General features: G+C 48.9%; 7 protein-coding genes; 2 read left to right on the forward strand and 5 right to left on the reverse strand.

The window, feature by feature from the left end:
- Positions 1-360: 360 nt before the first annotated feature.
- FFUJ_11594 (uncharacterized protein) lies at positions 361-1,003 on the reverse strand (the record flags this gene model as incomplete). XM_023570510.1 has 2 exons in its annotated part: positions 361-492; positions 572-1,003. The coding sequence occupies 2 exons, from the start codon at positions 1,001-1,003 to the stop codon at positions 361-363; spliced, it is 564 nt and encodes a 187-aa protein (XP_023437613.1).
- A 305-nt stretch (positions 1,004-1,308) lies between these two features.
- Positions 1,309-3,113, reverse strand: FFUJ_11595 (related to high affinity methionine permease; the record flags this gene model as incomplete). XM_023570511.1 has 2 exons in its annotated part: positions 1,309-1,579; positions 1,633-3,113. 2 exons carry the CDS (start codon positions 3,111-3,113, stop codon positions 1,309-1,311), a joined length of 1,752 nt encoding a protein of 583 aa, XP_023437614.1.
- Positions 3,114-3,955: 842 nt separating this feature from the next.
- FFUJ_11596 (related to TfdA family oxidoreductase) lies at positions 3,956-5,468 on the forward strand (the record flags this gene model as incomplete). XM_023570512.1 has 4 exons in its annotated part: positions 3,956-4,268; positions 4,328-4,832; positions 4,903-5,223; positions 5,294-5,468. 4 exons carry the CDS (start codon positions 3,956-3,958, stop codon positions 5,466-5,468), a joined length of 1,314 nt encoding a protein of 437 aa, XP_023437615.1.
- A 258-nt stretch (positions 5,469-5,726) lies between these two features.
- Positions 5,727-8,381, reverse strand: FFUJ_11597 (uncharacterized protein; the record flags this gene model as incomplete). The annotated part of the gene is made up of 1 exon (XM_023570513.1): positions 5,727-8,381. One exon carries the CDS (start codon positions 8,379-8,381, stop codon positions 5,727-5,729), a length of 2,655 nt encoding a protein of 884 aa, XP_023437616.1.
- A 1,064-nt stretch (positions 8,382-9,445) lies between these two features.
- Positions 9,446-11,025, forward strand: FFUJ_11598 (related to aldehyde dehydrogenase (NAD+), mitochondrial; the record flags this gene model as incomplete). XM_023570514.1 has 4 exons in its annotated part: positions 9,446-9,727; positions 9,777-9,831; positions 9,879-10,682; positions 10,733-11,025. The coding sequence occupies 4 exons, from the start codon at positions 9,446-9,448 to the stop codon at positions 11,023-11,025; spliced, it is 1,434 nt and encodes a 477-aa protein (XP_023437617.1).
- A 206-nt stretch (positions 11,026-11,231) lies between these two features.
- On the reverse strand, positions 11,232-13,136 carry FFUJ_11599 (related to allantoate permease; the record flags this gene model as incomplete). XM_023570515.1 has 9 exons in its annotated part: positions 11,232-11,349; positions 11,424-11,508; positions 11,581-11,850; positions 11,908-12,004; positions 12,052-12,181; positions 12,235-12,356; positions 12,408-12,493; positions 12,551-12,975; positions 13,036-13,136. The coding sequence occupies 9 exons, from the start codon at positions 13,134-13,136 to the stop codon at positions 11,232-11,234; spliced, it is 1,434 nt and encodes a 477-aa protein (XP_023437618.1).
- An 840-nt stretch (positions 13,137-13,976) lies between these two features.
- Positions 13,977-14,573, reverse strand: FFUJ_11600 (uncharacterized protein; the record flags this gene model as incomplete). Its single annotated transcript, XM_023570516.1, has 1 exon — positions 13,977-14,573. The coding sequence occupies one exon, from the start codon at positions 14,571-14,573 to the stop codon at positions 13,977-13,979; it is 597 nt and encodes a 198-aa protein (XP_023437619.1).
- Positions 14,574-15,592: the final 1,019 nt, after the last annotated feature.

Consider the following 15,592-nt stretch of genomic DNA (forward strand, 5'->3'; position numbering starts at 1 on the left):
GATAAGAGTAATTGTCTCCGCCTTCCTTAGTTTACTTGTTGGTGGTCAGACCAGGCGCGCGCTAACTGTCACCACCCTTCTCAACTCCGTCGGACGAGTAGAACGAACTCCTCAGGAATTCACTATGAAGAGGATCATCATGGAACATTTCCAACCACTTCACACGTCAGCCACGAGCACATATGATTAGTGATGGCGACTTGGAGCAAAAGGATCAACGGTTTAGTCCAGACTCGAAGCTCCTCTCAATTGTAAATCCACTCTAGCTAGTATCGATTATTCTCCACATCACCTAGCTTAATTTCTTGATAGAAAATCTGATAAACTTCACCCGTTTAAGTGCAACATCTTGGCAACTGTTTAGACTTGCTTCGTGGCATGAAGATAGGCAGCGACATCTGAAGAGAGAATACTATCCGCAGCCAATTGATCCGCTGACTCGACTATCCATGTCTGGCAATTCCTTTGTACGATTCTCTTTTTGGGGACTTCCTATGGATAGTCAATCCGTTAGTCAAGGATTCGCCACTCTGAGCCATCTGATAGGCATGATCAAAGGCGAAGCCCTTACTCTCTTAGTCGTGTCATTTAATGTCTTTTCGGGCACCTTGACCTTATGTAGGCTTTCCTCAAGGATGCACATGGGCATTGACTCTTGGCCATGAAGCATCATCTCTTCGTTAACAAACTTGCCTTCAAGCCACTGGAGTGGAATACGAGATGAAGGTGGATCGTGAGTCAGGTCATGATTCCTACGGGTCTGGCGTTGGAATCCGCTGCGGACATCGCCAATAGCTTCATACACGATACCAACTGACGCACTCGAGCTAGATCGGACAAAATATGCCCAGTGATCGTTGAATGGTGCGCCATTATGCTTGATCAGCTCCAGCAACAGGCCTCCAGCGGGACCGCTCTCAGAAACAACTGGCGCTTGTGGAGTTGAGCGGTCGCCAGTCGCCGGGGCACGGAAAGACAACCGCGGAGGGGGAGGCGGCAGCATCTTTTGCTCTGGGCACGAGGGTCTTGGTGAAAGCGAAGCAAGAATGGAGCATATACAAATAGTCTATGTGCGAGAATTTTAGCAGGTAATTATGGAAGCTGAGGACTTGCAAAATTATGGCGGCCTCCTCTTGTCATTGGCGTGTTGGTTCTGTCCTGGACTTGTACTTGGATGCCTGAGACAAGTGGGTCGCCTGCGTCGGCTTAAAACGGTCGGGCTGACAGCGTAGAATTCCCAAAATGGTCCATATTCCGATGCTACCTATGTATATTCCCACGAGCCTCTTATTCTAATAGCTACTGATACTACTTCTCAGAGCTACTATTGTTGCTACTGATTACCTGCTGAGGTGGTATATCGCGGCCAAGATCGTCATGGGTAGCATCCCACTGAGCCACCTCAGAATTGGGCACCCGCAAAAGGCGATGCGTATTCGCGCCATTGTCGTCCACGGAAATTACCTGGGATCGAATGCTGTAGTTACCCCAGCGAGGGAGGACCTTCATCCAAAGGTAGTAGTAGATACCGCAGACAGCCATGATGCCAATTCCGACAATCATGTAGGTACACCATAGGCTACGACTTGTTGTCAGTATTTGATCTTAATTAGATCTGAAGGCAGTACTCACAAACTAACTGTTCCGGCATAAATACCGCCCTCTGGTGGAATCCAGGGCATGACGAGCAGAAAGGCTTGGGCTAAGAGGTAAAGTATAACAAGAGCCCACCATGCTCGGAAGTCAGATCTGGGAGTACCCGATCGAGAACGGCGGCGACGGATTAGTAGAAGACCAACGCCCATGGCAGCGTGGAAAATGGCGTCTGGGTACGTCTTGAGAGAGACAACGAACTGAAAGGCGTCACCTGCTGGGGGAGCGACGATCATCAGAAAGGTGAAGCCCCATTTGAGTAGATAGGGACCGATGGGAGTGCCAAAAGGTTTAGTTGAGACCCAGAATTCCGTCCAAGGGAGGACGCCTTGACGTGCAATCTCGCGAATTTGACGGGACTGACTGATAAGGACAGCGAGAAGGTTACCAAAGGAGCTCAGGAGGACACAAAAGTTCAGGGCAGATTCAGCGGATGATCCAAAGGCCGTCCGAAAGAAAACTGCAGCGGCCAGCTCTTTCGATTCTAGAAAGATGTCCTTGGGGACTGCCGCAAAGTAGGCGACGTTGCAGAGGAAGTATAGAGAGAAGACAATGAGCAAGGAAGCGGTGGCATTCTTTTTCAAGGTTGGGATGGGATTCTTGATCTCATTGGCCATGCTGAAAGCGTTTTGCCAACCTGAGAAGGCAAAAGTGATGTTGACCATGGCCTGAGATAGACTGTAACCGCTCGATGTAGTGCCTTGAAAACCATGGCGGAAGTTAATGCCCGGGTTCTCAATCCGGCCGAAATGGCCTCCGAGGATGACAAGTCCCGAGATGGAGATGAAGAGTAGCAGAAGCAGCTTCAAGGCACCGATAACGTTGATCGCCCAGAGCGAATACCTGTTATGAGCGATCACAGTAATGACAGCTAGCGTGTAAGCTGCAATAGCAACGCCCTTGAGTTCCCAGGGTTCCGGATCACGGCCAACGATACGCCAGAGGTAGTTGGAGAGGACAATCGTGTTGCTGCTACTGAATGACAGCAGCACAGATTGAACAGCGAAGGCGACAGGGAAAAGGTGCTTGGGTCGGGGGAAGCCCTGCTCAAGCCACACGACCTCGGACCCGCTGCGGTTGGGGAAGTAACTGGTGAACTCCATGTGGACAGCGAGTCCTGCGACAGCCAAGAGGAATCCAATGACCCAGTAGACGAGGGCTAGACCGACTGAGCCTGTGAGGCGCAGGATGGTAGCTGGCGTGGAGAAGATGCCGGTGCCGACCATATGATTGAGGTTCAGGAATATTATAGTCAGCCAATTGACGTGGTATCCTAACGGCGATCGTGTCTCGACAGGAGCACCGACAGCCTCTTGATATCCTGAAGCGCCATTCCCAGCTGTTTGACGTACGTAGGCAAGGTCGCCATCACGAATGATAGAAGCCTCAGAGTCCGACTGTGGGTGCTCTGGAACAGCCTGGCTAGTAGCCTGCGACTTCGGGCTGAAAGGCAATCCCATGCTGGGCTGTCAAGATGTAAATGCGTGTGATATGAGAAGGGCAATTGGGCTGAACGAGGAACGAGAACATTTTTATCGTTCAGGTTCGCCCTGATCGCCAAGAGCTCGTCCGTTGTGGCTCCAGCATCATCGTGGCATACAATCACGGCTAGGGTTGGAAGTGAAGACCTTTGACTAAAAGAGTGTCTAAATTAGTCCTTTTATCCTCGTTAAGGTTAAGTTTAAAGTTACGCCATTGATGTTTTGGTGTTAAGTACAAGGGACGCACGTAAACGTGCTAAAGCCACAGAGTTGCGCCATCTGTGATACTATAATTGACTGAGCTGTTGTTAGGTCATGAAACCTCCACTAACTCCCGCGGGTATATCTGAGCAACATAACAGGTGTCGTTTACTGATGTGTTGGGAGTATCTCCCGCGGGAAGAAGTTGTCCAATGAGTGGCGATCTACTATATGACGTGCTTACAACCTAGCATAGTCGTGATGCAGTTTGAGGGGTAAACCTATAGGACCGACTTTGTCTTTTAGCAAACGTCAATCATAACAGCCGTATCACTTGATCACGAAATCGATTCATTTATATAAGCGAGGGATATAGTTACTTTCTGTATTTATTTCCTTCTTGGGAAATTTGTTGGTGATGCCACATCCTTGTCTGGTGAATGGCGTGATTACAACCCCTTCGCGGTGTTCGATGTTTCGCCGATCTGTCACCAGAATGCACCCAGTTCTTATAAACCTAAGAGCACTATCACTTCGTATACAAAATATAACCAAGCGAGTAGAACATCTTATTCACCCTTGATACCAAACCTCATTCAGACGTTATTGTCCAAGCTACCATGGCCGCCACAGCTACTATCTCTGCTCTCCCACCTGCGTCCGCCCCAACCTTTGGTATCACGCCTGCTGCTTTACCCCCACCTGGTCAACCGGATATCTCCTATCACCCAGATTGGGACAAATACCAAGCGCGTGTAGCTCGACGGACCCAGACAGAGGATCTTACCAAGTCCCTCCCCGAGGGTTTCCCCAAGGAGCTCAAGGGAGACCTCGTTTGGGACGGAGAAACTCTTGCCCAGCACTATGACTGGACGTACGTTCTTTCGGCTGATCAACTAGAGGAGATTGACAAGGCCCTTGCACACTTTAAATGTCGGTGTTCTCTAGTATATGGCTTGGTGTACTATGACTGACAGGATGCCGAGAAATAGCCCTCAATATCTCCAAGGGCTATATCACACAAGAGACCTTTCCCCTCCCCACGCTACATGGCGAGCTGCGCCGTTTATCTCGCGAACTACACTTCGGGCATGGCTTCTTTGTCATTAGAGGCTTAGATGTTGATCGGTACTCCCGTGAAGAGAACATCATCATATACGCCGGAGTCTCCTCCCACATAGGCTCCATACGGGGCCGCCAGGATGCGTACTTCCAAGGCGAGCGCGCTGATGTTGTGATTGGACATATCAAGGACGTTCGCTCTGGTCTCGGCGAGTCTAGGGACAAGGCCAAGATCAAGATTGGAACACCTGCCTACACTGCTGACAAACAGGTCTTCCATACCGACTCTGGAGATATCGTTTCTCTTTTTGCCCTATCCACGGCCGCTGAGGGAGGTGCCAGTCGCTTGGCTAGCACATGGCGTGTGTATAATCATATTGCTGCCACGCGGCCAGATCTCATTCACACTCTAAGCCAACGCTGGGACGCAGAACTGTACGTCAAATGTCCCGATGTGCCAATCCACGACGAGGAACTACGTTACTGATTGCCTTCGGCTGTACAGCTTCACAAAGACGGTCAACGATACCGACAAGTTCATGAGCCGCCCACTAATCCATCATCTGCCTGCCAGCGCCGATGGGAAGACTCCTGATAGAATCCTTCTTCAGTATGGACGCCGCTACTATGTTGGCTTTGGAGAGATACCTCGTGGCAAACATCTACCACCTATCACCGAGGCCCAGGCCGAAGCTCTCGATACTCTGCACTTTCTGGGTGAGAGATTCAGTGTATCTACTAATTTTGAGAAAGGCGACATGCAGTATGTAAACAATGTGGCCATTTTCCATGCCCGTGACGGTTTCACCGATACCAAGGATAAGCAGTGAGTGACATTCCCCTGTCTTGTAAGTTGCAACATTGAGATCAGAAACTGATGGAAACACCACGTGCAGGAGACATCTGCTCCGAATATGGCTTCGTGATCCTGAGTATGCATGGGAGACGCCTGCGGCACTTGCCTCGAGATGGGAGCGAGTGTATGGTGGCGTGACGCCTGAGTTGCAGACATTTCCTCTTGAGCCTCATACCCGGAGTGAAAGCACAACAGCGGCGAAATCGACGTCTTAGTTCCAGGCGCAGAGGGTCGAGACATGTCACGACAAATTGCGAGCAACTGTTATATAAAGGTGAGACGTTCAATAAGTCTGGCGCATCTTTAGTCGGATGATTGCTTAGCTTGTAATCTACTGTGAGATCAAACTGGAGTTACCGAAATTTGGGCAAGACAAAGTGAGGCTTATCTTCATATCACGATAATATCATGGTGATTGATAGACCATTTAAGAAACCATTAATATCCCCACCGTGTCTCTCCATGGCTGTACCTTATCCACCAAAATGGACAAAGGGGACCCAGACAAGTTTCTCCATCTCTTCATCACCCTCATCGCAAGAAAGAATGTCTCGTGTCCATGCATCTTCTCTCTCACCACTGGCCATCCCATTCAAGCACTGCTCTGGTCCACTTAACCACTTGTCTCGGAGCTGCCTCATAGCTTTGTGCAGACCCGAGCAAACAGACCTGTCTAAGAACCCTTCATCTCTTATCGACTCGTACACAGTCTGTGATACTTCAACACATGACTTATCGCTGACTTCCCAGAGTGTACCAACCACATGCCGAAAACCGGCTAGCTGACATGCGCTGATCAGGTGGATGCTCTCATCGAAGAAAGCATCTCCTCCAACCTGACCTGTCCCACAAGCGGAAAGATATGCCAAGAACGGAGCATGTTTCCGAAGGTTGATATCCATAAGTTCAGATACTGTCAATATGCCATCGGTCAGAAGCAGTCCGCTTTGAGAAGGGTTGCCATCCGTCTTTCCATGACCAGCAAAGTGGAAGACTTTGCAGTTTTGAAGCTCTTCCAAGACAGCCTGCTTGTGCTGCTCGGGAACGCGAGACTCGAGGTTCATTGACTTGCAGATTTTGACGATAGCTGAGACCTCTTCTTTGACAAATGGAAGCTTTATCTGGGCAGTAGTTTCTTCCATCGCTACCAAGACAGCTTTATCTTGGACTGAATCTGAACGAAGTTTTCGGCCGTTGATAAGGGCCCGGATGGATGAGCTGTACGATGAGATCACTCTATCCAGTACTGTCTGGGTTGACCCTAGATAATGATGTCCAAAGGCGTGGAATGGGAGCCTACCCAGTCTCCCAGTTGGAATCCACCAGATGTGAGGCCAGTCATCACCTGGTGGAGGGCCTTGAATACCAAGTGCCTGGAGAATAGGGTTGGCGGCTACATCCCAGAGCCATTCCAGCATGGAAGGGCTAGTTAACGAATTCTGACTCTCTTTCTCGTTCATCTTGTCATTGGTCAGATTGGGCAGGGATAATGATGTAATTTGGTGTGTTTCGACAAGAATCGCGTCACACCGAAATTTGCTAAGGTTGACAACCACGATAGGTCCCAAACTGGCCGCCGCTCGGACGTCATCTTCGTTTGACGATTCCAGAAAGTCACTGAACCCTGGATGTTTCCGAATCTCGAGAATTAGACTGTCTAATTCGGCACTTGCCTCACCCCGGCGGTTTGCGATAGCTTGAGCTGAGACCGAATCGCCACCTTGAATGGGCTTATCGAGAATCTGGCTGAGTTCCAGAAATCGTCCTGCGAGATCAGGATGAATCTCTTCTAGGTCGAGAACATCCACACGAATCTGTTCAATTGCTGCAGGAAGTACTCCACGGCCTTTCTCCAGTACGCTTAGAGCAAGAAAGGGTTTTTCGCCAGCGTGAAGCTTCACGGCTGCGGCATCGCAAGCGAGGTCTACTATTCGACCGAGCATACGTTGTTTATCGGCGAAGCCAAGCGACCTCGGTGTCAGTTGCGGCAATAGGTCGAAGGTTGTTTGAGATGCATCAAGAGCATGCTGCCATTGAGAAGCATGTGCATATGTCTCAAAGAGAAACTTTCCAGCTGCAATTCTTGTTTGGATGTTGGAGTTAGCGTGGTTTAGAGCAGACCGATAGAGATTCACGGCAGCGTCAAAGTCGTCCATGTAATTCGTCAAAGTATGACGATTCCAATAACAGTCTGCAAGATTGCTCATGTACTGAGCAAGACTTGGGTTTCCTGGTTGAGCGACAGTAATGGATTGGTGCCCCATCTTGATAGCTTCTTCAACATCTTTTGCTTCTCGATTTCGTATATACCGTTTCGCAAGCCAGATCGAGAGGTTACTCGAAAGATTAGGAATGTCTGCATGGCTTTGCGGCAGGGTGGTCAATGCCTCTTGTGCGAGTTGAATTGCTTCATCAAGGTCATTTGTGTCGCCTGTCCTGAGGTAGCGATCTCCAAGGTGACCAGCAAGGTTGGACTTAAAGAGAGCTTGATCGGGCGATCCCTCTACACCAGCTTTGGCGATCCCACGACAGATGTCAATAACTTTGTCGAGCTCTGCAAGAATTCCTGTTCTTCCATAGCGTTCGTGTAGCTGGTTTGCCAGAGTATTAAGTCGCCCAGGTCTCTTGGGGCTATCGAGCGGAGTCAAGTCTACGGCTGACTGAGCCACTTCTATCGCCTCTTCAAGATCTATAGAAGACCCTGTTCCCTCATAGCGCTCTCCAAGGTGATTTGCCAAGTGCGTAAGCCGAAAGGCTCTATCATCCGAGTCTACTGCCACATCGATCGCTTCTCGTGTGACTTGGATAGCTCGTTCGAGATCAGCTAGTGATCCAGTTTGGGCAAATCGGATCGCCAAGTGAACACCGAGGCTATCCAGGAGAACGCCTCGGTGAATGTAATCATTTGGAGCGGTATCGATTGCTTCTTGGCCCAGCTTGATTGAATCCTCCAGATCAGCAAGTACCCCAGTAACGGTGAAGCGACGACGCAGAGTATTCCCCAGCTCGTGAACCCAGATGATGCGATCAGGATCATCTGCCGGTGCTACATCGACAACCTCTCGGGCCATATCGATGAAAGCATCCAGGTCATCGAGCAAGGATCTATTTTCACTTTGCTGCGACATTGAGATGGATTTCCTGTTGACTTGGGCTGTGTGTAGACTGATACAAATACTCTCGCACTGGTCTTGGTATGCGGGACTAACGACAACGAAGTTAAACGAACAAGAGACCCGTCAGTAACGATTTCGGATGCCTAACGGACGATGCTGGGGAACAATCTCACGCTTACGTACTCATTCTGCGGCCTTTTCATATTTGTGGCTTATCTTTCACCACTCAGAGACAGTGGTAAAATCAGGCGGTAGGCAGCCTTGCCAAGTTATCTCTTGGGGAATGATGGCTTGCATCTCGGAGTAATGTAGCCCGAAGGCCAATTCGGTTTGCGATAGAAACTGGATTCACATTGAGGCTCAGCTATTCAAAGGTCTGGTATATAGCGATACAGAATTGAGGCTATACAGAGCTTGGGTAACTGATCCATTAGACTTTCATTTTAGGATAGCGCGTCAAGCCTTCTTTTCGGTACGTATACCCCGCAAATATCAGCCCCGCATCTCCGCCGATTCACTCTAAACTCTAAATTATCCCACCGGGACTGTTTATAAATCATGAGCTGCTAGCAGAAAGCAGCACAACTGTCGCGATAGGAACGTGATAAATACAAGATCACTCAGGTAGTATTTCCCAACACAAGACACTTTTTGCTGATTTCGCAGCGTGAGTAGTTCCTAGTCACGGCGTTAAGGCACGGCAGTTCAGGATGCTCAATAGCCGACCTCATGCAAGCAATATTCATTCTTATCTGTTATTGAGATCTGGTGACCCAAAAACAGGCACTGTATCTCTCAGCTAAGCTGAAACAATCATAGTTCATGTGGGATCCCGTTAGTAGCCTCGGTTGGGGAACTTGGGGAAGCTATCTTCCCCTCCGACTTGACTTCTTCAAGAATGATCTCCGCATTTTGAAGTCCCGCTCCAACTGCCGAACTCTCATCCGGTACTTCATTCATGTTTGGAATCAAGTGGGTTATCTTAATATTTAATTCATGCTTCGGTGTGTTAAGTCACAAGTACCATCTCAGTTGCGAGCCATACGTCACGCCAACACTCAGCTTTCAACGTCAACATGGAAGATTTTACTTCGTTTGTTAATACTGTTAACGGCGCTTCCGTCAATGGGAAAGTGACACAAGGAACAGATCCTTCGACGAGACAAAAGCTTTGGGATGTCCCAGTTGCATCGTCTGACGACATCGAGAATGCAATTTCTGCAGCCAAAACTGCCTTCGCACAGTGGTCCAAGACGCCCTGGTCCGAGCGACAGAATGCCCTACTTGATGCGCGAGATGTCTTGATTTATCATAAGCCTGCATTGGCGCAGCTGATCACAAAGGAAGGAGGAAAGCCTGTGAGTGGCACCTTTACTTGGGCTATCTCAGCAGTTCTGACTGTCGCAGATCCAATTTGCCACTCTCGAAGTTGAGCATTCGATCAACTTCTTACAGTTTAATGGTAAGCAAGGTCTTCGCTAAGAGGAAAGCTGGCCTAATAGAAAACAGCAAATCAGGAGCCACTTCAAGAGCAAGTGATCCAAGATGACGACGAGCTACGATTGACGATCCGAGAGAAGCCGCTGGGTGTCATCGCAGCTATCTGTCCTTGGAACTATCCCTTGGTCCTCTCCATCGCCAAGGTCGCCGCAGCCCTCATAACTGGTAACACAATCATTGTGAAGCCCTCGCCTTTCACCCCCTACTCCATCCTTAAGGTCGTCGAACTACTACAGGGTGTTTTTCCGGCCGGTGTTCTCCAAGCCCTCAACGGTGACGATAAGCTGGGACCTACACTATGTCAGCATCCAGGAGTTGATAAGATTACCTTCACTGGCTCAACTGCAACAGGAAAGAAGATCGCGCAGGTGGCCGGAAATCTTCTAAAGCCTGTCACGTTAGAGCTTGGAGGCAACAGTGCGAGTATTGTCTGCCCAGATGTCGATCCAAAGATCGTGGCCCCGCAAGTGGCAATTGGATCTTTCATGAACTCAGGCCAGCTTTGCGTGGCTAGTAAGCGCGTTTTTGTCCACGAAGATATCTACGATGAGTTCTTAGAGACAATGGTCAACACCGTCAAGGACTGGAAGGTAGCACCTACGTCAACCCTCGAGCCTGGTATTATGCTTGGCCCAATTCAGAACGAGATGCAGTACAACATTGTGAAGGGCTTCTTCCAAGATTCAATCAGTAACGGACACTGTTTCGCGCTGGGTGAGAAGCCAGATGACAGTGGAGACAGCTTCGTCATCAAGCCTGCGATTATCGACAATCCTCCCGATGACGCCCTCGTCGTTACGCACGAAGCCTTCGGTAAGATTTACAAACTCAATCATCTCTATAAGTGATTAATATTGTTACAGGCCCCATCGTTCCATTGATGAAGTGGAAGACTGAAGACGAAGTTATTAAGCGAGCCAACAACACGCTATCTGGTCTCGGAGGAGCTGTCTGGTCAAAGGACGTTGACCATGCACAGCGGTTAGCAGACCGCATTGAGGCCGGCACAATCTGGATCAACAGCTTTGAGAAGCCTTTGCCCCAGGCTCATCTGGCTGGTCATAAGGAGAGTGGCGTTGGTGGAGAATGGGGCCGACGGGGTTTGAGTGTGTATTGTCAGCCCCAGGTGATTCATTGTTACAAGTCTCAAGTATAAGAATGTGCTACCAATAGGGAATCCTGCCCGCGAGTGTTCCAGCTACTTACGTTACCAGAGTTACCTTTTGCATGGACGTTGAAGTCTATACAAGCCTAAACTTACCATAAGCATCTATGGAACTGATTGACGATGCCTATAGAGGTACTCAGGGCTCATGGGTTGGTGCGTCATGGACGTATCTCATCATTGGTACATATGGCTGTCTACAGAACCATCTTGAAGTCTGGGTCTCGATCATCTCCATAACCAGTATATTGGTTGTGCTTTCCGTTTTTCTTATCCCGGTTGGTCTTTGCACACCAAAGTACGTTGAGCAAGACACTATGGGGCCAATGAGTTAGATAATGCTTCAAGTTCTGGTGCATGTACAACAGTCGGTTATAGGAGACACTTACGCGACCCACGCATAGCATAGTAACCCTAAGATTACTCTATGTCCTCTGTGGTATAACGGACCATCCTTCGAGGGATACACGAAACCTATAACAGACAGAGGTTAGGTCCCATGATAGACAATCTACCTCGAGCAGGTATGGTGGAGGGCAGTCTTACTTGCAACAAAACCACCGCAGTTTGCGACAGCCAGCTGCAACGCCGAAGTTGTAGCTCTCTTGTAGTGGCCAGCCGAGTTGTTAGAGTTCCAAACCAAGATGCATGGCACAGAAGCGTACATGCCCAGGGCCATCAAACACGTCATCGCGAATCGAGTGTTGGCTGCTTGTACGTTTGCAATAACAGCGTAGCCAACAATGGCAATTGGCAAAACGACAAGTATGATGAGACCGCGGACTTTTGATCGATCCGATATGAACGCAACGAGAACTGAACGCGGGCGCAGGTTAGTTGGGGACTGCGGGAGAACGGATTTCCTTCGCTCACCTGTGACTGGGGTAGCGACAGCGTATGGAATCACACTCCAGAGTTGAGCTTGATTGGCGCTTGACGCAATATGAAGGTCGTTGACGATGGTCGGAAGCTATGCAATTCAGTAATGCACAATCAAATAGAAGCAATGATACATACGAAGAGACCGAATGAGTATAGGCCAGATAGGATTGCGAAGTAAGCAGTAGATGTGAGCCAAACTTGCACATTAAAGACTCCGCGGCGCACTTCGCCCCAGCTGAACTTCTCGTCTAGCTCTGATGCTATGCTATCAAACGTCGTCAACTCAGCTGGTCACCAAGGTGCTTTAACAGAACTTACGTTGTACCACGGTCTTGTTCCAGACGCTTCACGGCCCACTCTCTCTCCTCTGGGGTGAAATATCGTGCGGTTGTTAGATTGTTTGGTAGAGTGAAAAACACAATTGATCCAGCGGCGACGGTCTGTGACAATGTTTAGCCAAGGCTGTAGTCATTGTTAAAACCAAAACCTACCATCAGTCCCTCGATGATCAGGATCCAACGCCAACCTTCTAGGTCACCTCGCGGGCCGATAGCAGCAAGTCCACGAGCAAGCAGGCCTTAATACCGTCAGATAAACAGAACCAGATTAAGTTGGTTACCCCAAAAAAACTCACCTCCGAAAGCTCCGGAAAGCGATGCCGCCGTGTAGAATATTCCAATTCGCAACGCCAGCTCGCCGCGTGTGTATATGCTCGAAAGATAGAGAACCATTCCAGGTAGTAGACCACCTTCTGCGACACCTAGCAAGGCTCGTACAGCTGCAAAGCTGGCGAAGTTGCGCACAAAGCCAAGACACATGGTGATGATTCCCCAGACCACTGTCAGAGTAGGCAGCCAGATCCTGGGCGATACTTTCTTGAGGACTAGATTACTGGGTAGCTCGCTGAAGACGTAGGTGGCGTAGAAGACGGCTAGACCTTGGGAGTACTGCAGATTGGTGAGACCTAGATCTTTCTCCATGCCGATAATCTTCGCGTTGCCAACATTCGTCCTGTCGAGAAAGGAGCATAGAAACAACAGTGCAAGAGATGGGAGGACTCTAGGTAGCATGATCAGTTGGTGATGCGCCAGGTGACGGATGGCGAATGGATGAACCTACCGCGTGTCGGTCTTGAACAAAACTCTCCTCGTGAGACGCGCATTGTGCTCAATGTTCTCTTCGAGATGGTCCATCTCCTCGTGCTCGGCCTTGAAGTCCATACTGAGCTGTGGGATCAAAATAAGGCTATAGAGGCTTGTCAAGCTTGGCGTTATGCATATGGCTGCAACAGAATGGACTTGGCAGGAATTATTTAAAGGTTTTCCCCAGACTCCAGGTTTGCGGGGAATTACAGGCGAGCGGACCCCATATGGTTTGGTCTAAACCGAACTTGTGGGGGATCATCCTTGTTGGAGGTGCCGGTATTCCGAGATACTTTTCGGCATCCAATAGTAGCACCGCCAAGGAGAGTGTTGCTATGCTTCACTGTAGATACGTAAGCGGGCTAGACCTGTGTGGATGACGGTCTGATAGTATCGTGACTATGACGTTTTCCTTTCCCGGGTCCAAATGTAGCCCCGTTAATTAGAGCGCTGCTACTCTGACTGCGTAAGTTCACTGGAGCTATAGCTCATACAGACGTCTATTTGATAGGGATGAATAGCCCTACGATTAGTATTCATCTCTCCGGCGTCCAAAATTGGTGCCGTTGGACAAGTACTATAGAATTTGTTTTGCGGAGGCTGACAAATAGATAGGTCTTAGTTGAGAAAAGGCCCTTTCAATATTGATAGTACGGTGGTAGAGACTGTAAAATGCAGGGACTGCAGACTAAAGGATACAAGGAGTAGCGACCGTAGAGAAAGACAAAGAAAAAATAGCCCATCCACTTCAGTTATCGGCAGCCATCAACAAAGCTCCTACTCATCCAACAACAATGTAAAAAGGTCCAAAAGATCCACTGCTTGAATTCTGATGGACATTAGTGCCCCCATCATTGCCACTGTTGAGTCTAGTAGCTGAAGCTGACCCGCAGACAACACTGCTCGCCAAGGGCTCTTCTAGTCCTTCATGCCGAGACAGAAAGTCCAACCGCCAAGATATGTCCCGTGGGCGGCTGAGACACAAGCACCAAGAGTAACAACTGCCGCAGGAGTAAGAGTGCCAGCAGAAATAGCTTCCTCAGTAGCAGCAACAGCTCCACAGGCAGTAAGGGCAGCAACGTAAGCGACAGTCAACCCAGCGCCGCAGACACCACAGCGAACAGAAGGGCAGCCAGCGAGTCGGCGTCGGTGATCAGCCTCATGTTCAGAACGATACTGAGCGATCTTGGAGTCAATTTCCTGCTGCAGCTTCTGGCGGTTGTCCTGACGCTTCTCAATTTTGGTGTCAGATTCCATGTAAGTCTTGAGGTTCTTCTTGACGTCCTCAAGGGCAGCGATCTTGTCAGACTGGGGCCAAGATGTGATGTCTTTGAGGCTGACGTCAAGGAAGTCTGCCCATTTGTTGACATTTATGGAGGAGACATCGGACGTAGAGAGGATCTCGTTGATGTCGGTTTCTGAGATACCAAGCTTGGTGGCTAAGTCCTTGACGGTAAGCAGAGCAGTGGCAGTTGCTGTGGCAAAAGCCCAGAACACGATCTTGGTAACAAGCATTTTGATAATGGTGTTGAGGGAAAGTTCTTAAGGGAAGATGATAAGGGATGATGGTGATGACGATAGAGGTAAGTCAGTTTGTGGATAGATAGTCCCTTCTTATACTTCTCTTTGTTTGACTCACAAGTGACTGTTAGTTCCGCCAACCCTTTACCTCGTCGACTTGCGCGTTTCGTCAAGACCTGCCCAGTTCTCCTGAACTTCTCGTGATAACTAGTCCCCACGCTCGAGCCGTCTCGTCGTACAGCTGGATGATCAGTCTTCGGCATTTCTGGACAACTTTTCGTTGTCTTTCGGCATTCATAAGCCCCATGGAGATGACTTAGATAGAAGGTGTTACGATTCCAATAGCATGGAAGTAAAAATGAGATGATGATCGTCTCCAAAGCTGAGTTTATCTTGAGACCTATGTCTCGATTAGGAAGGCAAACCCTTTTCGTGGTCCATAGGATTCCTCCTATCAAGCGTTCTCGAAGAAAGCTTCCAGTGGCAAAGCAAGCGGCAGTCGCATGAAAGTAGCTATCGGGACGGATAGAAGGTACGGCGGGCTTACAGTTTGAACTTAAGGTTAACAGCATGACGTATCATTCTTCTGAAAATGGAAGGAGCAAATTAACCTTCGTAGCCTCGCAGGGATCAGCCCAGGAATACGAATGATTGTTTCAAAGTCAAAGCAAAAGTCAAAGCACAAGTCAAGGTTTTCCAAGAGCCGATCTTAGCCGGGAAGCAAAATATACCGCATGTATATACCACTACTGCTAGGAGGGTTAAAGTTCGAGTAGTACGAGATATTTCTAGAAACAAGTTTAACTAGCTAAACTGATTTTCCGCGAATGGCGGCAGGGGAAGTCAAGCAAGATATGCTAATCCCGGTGTTTCATTTAGTGAACTCTAATCTCAAATAAGGTTATCCATTGTAAAGGGTACTCTCAGAATATCTATGAGAACAAATACGAACAGCCTACTAAAGTACGGCGAACATGGACGATCAGTTCGAGGTTCCCGTGGCTTAATATTAT

This window comes from Fusarium fujikuroi, chromosome FFUJ_chr11 (assembly GCF_900079805.1).
Source record: "Fusarium fujikuroi IMI 58289 draft genome, chromosome FFUJ_chr11".
Classification (NCBI taxonomy): domain Eukaryota; kingdom Fungi; phylum Ascomycota; class Sordariomycetes; order Hypocreales; family Nectriaceae; genus Fusarium; species Fusarium fujikuroi.